Source organism: Nicotiana sylvestris, chromosome 12 (assembly GCF_000393655.2).
Source record: "Nicotiana sylvestris chromosome 12, ASM39365v2, whole genome shotgun sequence".
NCBI lineage: Eukaryota > Viridiplantae > Streptophyta > Magnoliopsida > Solanales > Solanaceae > Nicotiana > Nicotiana sylvestris.
This window is the reverse complement of record NC_091068.1, coordinates 146,828,217-146,838,095: the sequence shown is the minus strand read 5'-3', so window position 1 is coordinate 146,838,095 and position 9,879 is coordinate 146,828,217. Positions and strand designations below refer to the sequence as shown.

The window sequence follows — 9,879 nt, the reverse complement described above, 5'->3', positions numbered from 1 at the left end:
AGGAACCCATATCAAGTTTCAAGTCAGTCGCAAGCGCTCACCTAGAGAATGAGGGAATCCATATCAAGTTTCAATCTTTAACGGCAGGCGCTCACCTGGAGAACGAGGGAATCTATTTTAGAATTATTGTGATTTTCAAGTCAGCAAGAGGCGCCCACCTGGAGAACGAGGGAAGTCATCTCAAGTTTTAAGTCACTGGCAGACGCCCACCTGGAGAATGAGAGAATTCATTTCAAGTTTTAAGTCGCTGGCAGGCAACCACCTGGAAAACGAGGGAATTCATTTCAGAGTTACTTTCAATTCGCAAATTCAAGAAACATCAGGAGCCCGCTTGAAGAACAGGGTCCATCTTTCAGTTTCATGTTGAAGATCAAGTAAAGATTCAAGACAAGAAGTAGATAGGATCTTATATTTTTCTTTTACTTCTGCTGTAATTTTTCCTTTTACTTTTGATGTAATGGCAGGAACCGCGGATCGGAACCTCGACGAAACCTCAATCGGTTCTCCACCTTGGTAAACTCTGTCACTCTTCCTACTTCTGAACTATACATAGTCTGATTCCTTTATAGCTAAGGATATGTCGGCAGGTCAGATACAGGGCTCGGTCACACTCTCTTTCTTTCTCTAAATTTTTGGTCTATCTAAATAAGGTTCGGGTCAAAAAAACTGTCTTATCGGTCTTTGTCTGAAAATACTTCGTATTTCCAGTCAAAGAGGGGCAGCTGTAGACATGTGATTTTTGACCCTCCCCAAGATTTTACATATTTTAGTATTTAAATACTTAGTTTAGGTCTAATATAGTTACTTCAACTAATTTTTGACTCTTTTACATTATTTTTACCACAAAATTAAAATATACAAAACAATAATTTCATTCTTCCCTATATAATTAAGGTATTAGGTATTTTTAGAAGAATATTATTTTTTACCCATTTTTATTATAATTTTAAAAAAAATACCAAAAATAGCTTCATGTCATAATATAGTTTGTTTTAATTAATTAGTAATGATTTTACAATTTTATAGTATATTGTTTTAGAAAAGAAATCAACATTTTTAGTCTTGTAAAGCTAAAGGGCCATTTTTAAATACAATTTTAGCCCAAATTTGAAGCCCAAATACCTTATCCATGCCCAAACCCATCAGATTTGTCTCTTATTTTTTAACTAAAAACAAGGCCCTTTCAGGATCTTAATGGAGACTGCAAGACAAACCCTAGCCGGAACCCTAGGAAAAGACCACCCATAGCCGCCCGTTTCCACCACTTCGCTGGAAAACCAGTGACCCCCACCAGCTTCTTCTTCTTCAACCCATCGGCATCGACTTCCTCCATTTCCGACCAGCTACACCAGCAGACACCGGCTACACCAGTCCCTCACCTCACCACACACCAGCGCACAACTGTCCAACCACCTTCCAACCACCAGCCGACCTTATTCATCTCCCAAACCACCAACAACTGCTAGAAATCAGCAGCGGCGCACCATCAGGAGCAACCTTCTTCAACCTTGGAACACCAAAAACCCTAGGGATACACAACAACCAGCCGCCGCCACCCTGCTCTCCAAGCTGAACCCCTTCAGCCGTGAACCGGCCCTCAAATGACCAAAGACCACCTGAACTTTACTACAAATGACCCCTGACCTCTTCAACACCACCAAAACCTCTTTCGCCCACCCCCATTTTCAGAAGAAAAAGAGAAACAACGGCTGTTCCTTTCTTCTCCAAGACCTAACAGCGGGAACATTCGCCAGATCACCTGAAAGCGGCCACCAAATCTCCACCATCAGCAGCAGCCCTAGAAGCAAACGTTTGGGGCTTGAGAGAGGACCAAACAGTTATAAAAAGGAGGGGGAATGGACTAATCTGATCATTGCAATAATAAAAATATCAAAAAATATTTTACTTTCTTTTGGTTCAATACCATTTCGAAAAATAAATCAAAACATAAACAGAGTTGGAGTCATTTTATTATCGAAAGGTCATTGCTTGAGTTCGTTTGGGTTTGAATCCGGGTTTGGTTGAGTTTTCGGTGCCAATTTGAGTTTTCATCCGCGGTTCGTTGCATTTTCAAGTTCAAAACAGTGAAACAATTAATTTTCATCTATATTGAGGTTTGGTTCTTTAACCCTCTGTTCAAATTATTTTCTTTTAAACTTATGAGTTGTTTGTGGAAATATTTGATTGATCCATATTAGTCATATGTTGCTTGGATAGTTTGCTCATATCAGTAGTTTAGATTTGCATGAACTATTTGTTGAATGAAATATAACTAAAGGAATTTTAGTCAGATTAAGATTAAGTGCAGATTAAGGCAAGTGGTTACGGTGGATAAATGGCATTGGCAAATTTGGACTTAACATGGTTTCATTATATTGCGTTGTGTTTTAGTTATTTTAATCGTTAGTGGCATGGCTAGGCCGACGACATTTGGGTAGGCAAGCCTTAGTATTTTGTTGGTCTCGAGGCGAGAGGTTGTTCCCTTAGTTAAATTTATCCGGGGAATGCCCCAAAGGACTTGTATATATTTTGTTCCAGGGTATGACCCGAAGTATTTGTACTTGGAGATCGATAGTAGAACTCGTAGTATTTTTATTTTATTTTTTTTCCTTTTATTAGGTGGGGATGACCTCGACCCTCATGTGTGTTTATGTTGCCTTTTTCGTGAGTTTACCTCAACCCGAATATTTTAAAAGCCAACTAGATCGAGTACGCAACTGTGACCTTCACGGGACTTGGGGAGTGCCTAACACCTTCTCCCCGAGTCAAATGAACCCTCTTACCCGAATCTCTGGTGCAGATTTAGTTTTATAGTCTAAAGTGTTTTTAAAGAAAAATCATTTTAAAAACGGTGACCTGGCACACCGAAATAAATGTCAGGTGGCGACTCTGAGTTAATCCTTTTGAACACAAATTTTTGTCACTTTCTAATTGAAAACCCTTTTAAGCTTTGCAAAATCCTTTTATTATTTTTAAGAGGGTTAGTTAGTGTGGTTAAAAAGGGGTATGACAGATAGTATACAGAAAAAAATAAAAAGAAAGAAAAAATCTCCATGTACAGATAGTTTTCAAGAAGTTGCAGCAAAGGATGCAGAGCCATAAAACAGTACAACATTGCATAAAAGTGCTAGCCTCAATACTACTACCATATTTGGTGTAATGTTTTTCTGCATAAGTTATTATAATATTTGGTTTCTAATTTTATTTTTCGTGTAGTTAACATCCATATAAGCTATATAGAAATTTATGTATGACTTTATGTGGCATAAAATGTAAAATAAGAATATGCGAATTAGTAATTCATGAATTAAAATAATGAAATAACAAAAATAACCCTTACAGTAACCACAAGTTAATTTGTTAAAACAATAAACATATATTATAAGATATCCATTAATATATAATAATTTTTAATATAATAAAGCTAAATTAATTTCAATAGAAAATAATTTCTACATTACAATTCATATATTACAATCTTGTATTGTGAATCCCTCAATTATATTCTTTGAATTAATAGTCATTGTGTTACATTAATAATTCTTGTACCACTAATTCTTACAGAATGCATTATAATCCCTACAATATATTTGTATAACTTGCTTCTAAACTAAACGATATCTAAGTAATTATTACTAAAAGAAATCACAATAAGAGAGGAAAACAAATTGATTAATAAGAAAAAAAAAATTGAGAATTTTTAACAACAAAGAATAAGTTGAGAAACTTGAGGACTTCGTATAGTCCATCATTGCGTAAAATTTTATATACAAAATTTCCTTAAGCAGCATTTCAACATACTTTGGCTTCGTTCCCCTGCTACACTTTTGAAAATATCGTGTCCTGAAGATAAAAGATGTTAACCTCACCAACAAAGAAAATGAATTAGAAAAGAAGAAGTGAACTAAGCAATGAAAACTTTGCACGGTGAAGCTATAATAGCGAATTGAAGAGGAAATAATCAATAATATTATCAACAAATTTAATATAATTCCTTAAAGTTAAAAAGAGAAAGGAAGAACAAAATTTATCTCATTTTTTACTGCACTGTTCTGTTCATGCCATCAAAAAAATCAAACCAAGTGCCTTTCATTCATAGAAGACCGTCCAGGCTTATATAGTAAAATAAATAGCCTCAACTTTAATGATGGAGAGGAAAAGACACGAAGAACTTGAGAATTATGGTAATTTTTCAATTCTCCATTAGTAATTTAGTATACACAATAAATGATATTGTAATAACTTTTACACAATTAATTTTATACGGTAACTTATAAACAATGACATTAAATATGGGAAGGGTAGTAACTTATACAAAATATGGCATCTTAAATAAGGGATGAGGAAAAGAAGCATATTATTAATTACTTAAAAGAAGAAGAAAGGCAAAAAAAAAAAAAAAAGGAAAAAATAAATAAATAGGATCCTTGGCAAAAAAGAGGTGCCATCCCATATCCTATATATATATATATATATATATATATATATATATATATATATATATATATCATTCATCATCCCTCACGTTTGCTCTTGGCCTCACCTCCAATAACAAAGAAGGAAAAGAAAATGAAATAAAAATGAATGAATAATGATGTGAAAATTAGTTACTATTAGTTGTCCTTAAGGGGAGATGGAGGTTTGTAGAGTTGTTTCATGTCAAATACAGCCTACTAATATTTCAGAGTTCAGACCAACTATACTAATCGTAATTTCCACACTTCAAACTTAACAACTTTTATTTTTGTTGGTTCAAAAGAGTATTATATTATACATTACTAGTTACTACTATAATTAAGTAGTAATGTTACATGCCATGGTGGATATACACAGTATAGTTCAACTTTCTGTTTGATCTATGTAATTATGATGAATAAGTGGATCTTCAAACTTAACAACTTTGCAAAAAAAAAAAAAAAAAAAAATCTGCTCGTCCCCACCTCGATCTCCCTCTCCCCAAAAAGAAGAGTTGTTTCACCAAATTTTGGAATAAAATTGTTAATGAAATTATGAAAATGAAGAACATAGGACAGGAATTTGAATTTATGTTATTATATATAGCGTGTGAGGGAGGAGAGTAATCATAACATTGCACAACATTTTTAGAGGATAATATACACACCAATCAGAGTAATTGTGGTTGCTATATTGGTTTCTGTATCACTTAATGTTTGCTATTTTGAAGATATTACACATTGTTTCAAAGCTAAGATTAACCTAATCATCTTCCTCTCCCCAACCTATTCCAAAAAGAAAAATATAACAACAACAACAACAACCCCAGTATAATTCCGGTACTCTTTCTGATATACCCCGGCTCAAGGAAAAATATGAACTATAAAACAAAAGAGAAAATATTCAAAGAAAGATGAGAAGAAATAAAGGAACACATGTACTAGTGGGGTTGCTTGGACTTGGTAATCAACTAACTCAACACTCTTTAGTGAGAAGGGAATTCATCTGCTAGCAGATGGTAGATATGTTTCACTTTCATGTCGAATAGATTAAATTTTGTAGTTCATTTTAATTGGTTATACTTACCTCTGTTCTTAAATGTCATCGAGTGTGATCTCTGCTCTCTGAAGTAAAAGATACTTAAAATTTGAGACCGGCACATTTTCATTTGTGGTATTATAACTCTTAACTGGCAAAGCCCACTAATCTCAATAAGCTTTTTCAAAAGCGATGGCTTGCTTGTAATACCAGAAACAGCAGAAGAATAACCCACCAGTATTTGAGCCTTAATATCAGTTTCAAACAAAACGAACATGGAGCAGATGCACCAAAAAAAGGTGCCTCATTGGATTTCCAGTTTCTCACCCAGAGCAGGATTCAAAAGACTTCGCCATCTTAGGAAATGAAATAGAAACAGAAATCTCTAAGCATAAAACTCGGAAACAATGAAAAGATTGCTGAAAAGATGCGCAAATATAAGTGTACTAATTCTCCGGAGCAGGTTGGGTCAATCCATACTGTAGGAGTAACCTGTTCAAGGATTCCGGTGAGTGCACGTGGTATTTGACTTTACCATTGGTTTGGAATACCTCTGCCAGTTCAAGCTTCTCTGACGTAAGACTAGTGCTATCCATAGTCTTACTAAGCACCTTCAGAACAAGTTGAACAGCTTCCTCCCTTGTGATGTCATCCTTGTAGTCCTGCTTCAGCATTGACTGTGCTGGTTGATTGTTAGCCCCAATTGCTGCAGCTTTCCAACCACCATAATTGCCGCTTGGATCACTCATGTACAGTTGAAAACCATAGTTCTTATCCCAGCCTGCAAAAAGAAATGAAACACCAAATGGGCGAAGTCCACCAAACTGTGTATAGCCTTGCTTGGTGTCGCACAGAGACTGAACTAGCTGTTCAACAGGCATTGGTTCTTGATAAGCATAGGTATAGCGTTGAGCTTGAACTCTAGCAGTGTTGATAAGGATGTTGGCATCTGACATTATTCCAGCCACAGCACAGGCAACATGGTCGTCAATCTTGTACATCTTCTCAGTGGATGTTGAAGTCTGAAGAAGCTTTGAAGTTACCTTCTTTTCACCTACCAACACCACACCATCTTTAGCTAAGATACCTATTGCACTTCCTGCATTTCCAATAGCTTCCATTGCATATTCAACCTGATATAAACGACCTTCTGGGGAGAAGATAGTTGTGCGACTATCATATCTTCTTGACATTGTGAATTCTGCAGCAAATACCAAAAAAAATCATAGAATACTCTCAAGGTTTCATTGTGTAATTTATAGTAGCCATGTAGCATTGAGTTCTAGAAACTTCAAAAATTAACTTTGTCCAAACAAAACTGTCAAACAAGAACTTCCCACTGCAAAGAATTGTAAGCACAAAGTACTCAAGTGGCAGATGCCGCAACGAAACACACATTTAAAACAGGATAGATTTGATGCATGAACAGGAGGAAATTTGATTGTACATTAGATGGTACAGATCATTCACTAAATCCATAGGTAACTCCATGGTGATTTGCATTTCATATGGAAAGAAAAAATATGATAACTTAAACAACAAGATTCCTTTTGTTTAGCCTTTTTACATTCATGATGCTTCTATGCCTAAGCTACCTGGTATAGGCAAGGTAATGCAATCAGCATTTCTGCATTACTCTATCAACTTAATCAGGGCATCTAGTTAACTGATAGTCCTGCAACTGTGGGAGTCTTAACTTTTGTGTAGCAGATAGCATTCACACTCGTTACATGAGGATGTAGGCTGTTCATAAAATTCCATCAAAAATTTATTTTTTGCTTGACGCAGCTCTTTAAGGCATTCACATGGTAGCCATGCCTTAGCAAGCCTTACACGCTGCAGTTTTGCTACTTTTGAGCAACTCTCATGCTATGATTTCTCAAAGTGACATTTGATCACAGCATATGAAACACAAATTTATGGCCCACTAAAAAGGAATATAACGCACACCGCCTCCTCTTTTTTCTTTTGTATTCCGCTCTAATTTTGGCTTCTGCCCAGTCTTCATATGCAATAAACTTTATGTTTATGCTCAGAAGCAAATTTTCCCTAACTTTATCACCTTTTTCTAGTTGATCACGATTTTCCATTTATAGGAGTTCAGATCTCATCTCTTTTTCTTCAATGTCACTACAAAGCCAAGTCCATAAGAACCACGACAAAATTTGCATCCATGATGAATACTACAAGCTCGACATTTTCATGTAGACTCGCCATAGTAAGGTGCCCCGTCCAACACTTTCGCTTTCATAATCATTTCACTATTGAATTTTTGAAACTCAAAAGAAAAATATAGTAGATTGAGCTTTTGAATTCAGGCTTAGTCATGTTGGTACGATTACATTGGTCCAATATTTGCTATGAGCCTATTTAATCTTGCCAGGGATTAGTACATCAGTAGAAAACATAGAGAACTTCTAAGGTTAGAACACCTTATTTATTGAACATCGGAATGATATGGATCTAAATGGAGCGAAACAGATAATGAGGATTCATATAGCCAACCTCAACTAACTTGGGATTGCCGCTTAGAATTTCCCTTTTTTTTCAATGATTATGGAGTCGCGGCCAGCTTGTGTGCACCTCAACTATTTCCACAGGGTAGCTGCTACTTCCCACTAGCACATATACTGGTTAACTTTGCAGAAATCACCGATAATTTTTTTCTTTTTTTTGGTGATCAGGTTAAAACACCTATAAGTTATTAGTGTTAGCTGCTTGTTATTGAGCTTTTGAAATCAAACAAATTTTCTTCTTTTATGATGCATTGTTGCTTGAATTTACCCACCAGCTCTCTCTAATGATCCATTCCTCTAACCATTTCTTAACCTCACAAAAACTATTACCTTAAGCTTTAAAAAGTTTCATGTAAATAGATGCTGCATTCTACACTAGCTAAAGGTATAAGAGTAGATTATGTAACCTAATAACATTAAATAAACAAGTAAAGCATAATGAAAACGAGAATATCTTAAAACGAGTCACTAAAATTTATGCAAAGAAAGAAATTGAGAACTTACGACCGGAAAGGAATCGAGAGAGGTAAAGTGATCTCCAACTTGGCCAAGAAGAAACTTATAACAGAATTTGAAGTTAGTGGGAAATTAAGAAGAATTTAGGTCCGAATTAAGAGTCTATTCAACCCGCTAGCAGAGATGTGGGCTTGTAATTTTGAAATCTATTGGCCCAAAGCCCTTCAATCCAAATTGGCCAGATATGCTTTGATTTGGAAATATTCATTTTCGTCAAATTTACTAGAGATGGAGTAAATCCTGAAAATTATATATTTGGATTTTTTTTATTTATGTCATCAAGTATTTATATTTTCCTAGAGTAATAAAACAAATAGAGATAAGATTATTTGAGTTACATAGTTTTGCATGGATAAGTAGAAGTCGTAAAAATTGCACGAGCGTCCTATTTGGTTGCCCCCATTTGACCTATACCCATTTTTTTTAAAAGTTTTAACTTGTACCCACTTTTTAAACAATTTCAACCATCTTTCTCCTCCTCTTTCTTCTCCTTCGTTTTCTTCTTCTTCTTCTTCTTCTTCTTCTTCTTCTTCTTCTTCTTCTTTCTTCCGCTGCTGTTGGTGTTGCTATGAAACTTCAGTTCATGGGATGATTGCCATAAGTATGTTTATCAGATTATTAAAAAAATATATAAATAACTTTCTAAAGTAAGTACGTACATGTATGTAAATATAAGTCCATTTCCTTTAATTCACATTCTATATTTATTTTTTTGGATTCAGCTTTGTACATTATCAATGCATTTTAACTTGTTGTGCTAAATCATTATCTAGTTTTTTAAGTTACTAATTCTACTTATGATAAACTTATTATCTGTACAAAAAATCAATTACATGATAACATAAACACATGCTGAAGTTCAGCAAATATAAAATAAAACTTCAGCTAAAACATGTTGAAGTTCAGCAAATAAAAAACAAAACTTCAGCTATTAGAATGCTTAAGTTCGGCAATTACAAACAAAAATTTCAGCAAATAAAAAACAAAACTTCAGCTATTAGAATGCTTAAGTTCGGCAATTACAAACAAAAATTTCAGCAAATAGAGAACAAAACTTCAGCTACTATGCTTAAGTTTAGCAATTACAAACAAAACTTTAGCAAATAGAGAACAAAACTTCAGCTATTATGCTTAAGTTCAGCAATTACAAACAAAAACCTCAGCACACTTGGTTCAGCAATTTTTGCTACTTCAGACTCGTCAACTAGAATGCTGAAGTTTTGCGTGATTGCCTTTGTTACTTCAGGCCCGGGTGCTGAAGTTACGCAAAAAAGTAGGTATGCTTGTAATTTTTTTGCAAAGCGGACACAAGTTAAAACGTGACCCAAAAGCGGGTATAGATGCAAATGCCCGA

The 9,879-nt window shown here is 34.9% G+C and overlaps 1 protein-coding gene across 1 annotated transcript; it reads right to left on the bottom strand.

The window, feature by feature from the left end:
- Positions 1-5,714: 5,714 nt before the first annotated feature.
- On the bottom strand, positions 5,715-8,641 carry LOC104234521 (proteasome subunit alpha type-4-like). Its single transcript, XM_009788092.2, has 2 exons — positions 8,514-8,641; positions 5,715-6,694 (listed from the first exon to the last, which is right to left on the bottom strand). Exon 2 carries the CDS (start codon positions 6,684-6,686, stop codon positions 5,940-5,942), a length of 747 nt encoding a protein of 248 aa, XP_009786394.1. The 5' UTR covers positions 6,687-6,694; positions 8,514-8,641; the 3' UTR covers positions 5,715-5,939.
- Positions 8,642-9,879: the final 1,238 nt, after the last annotated feature.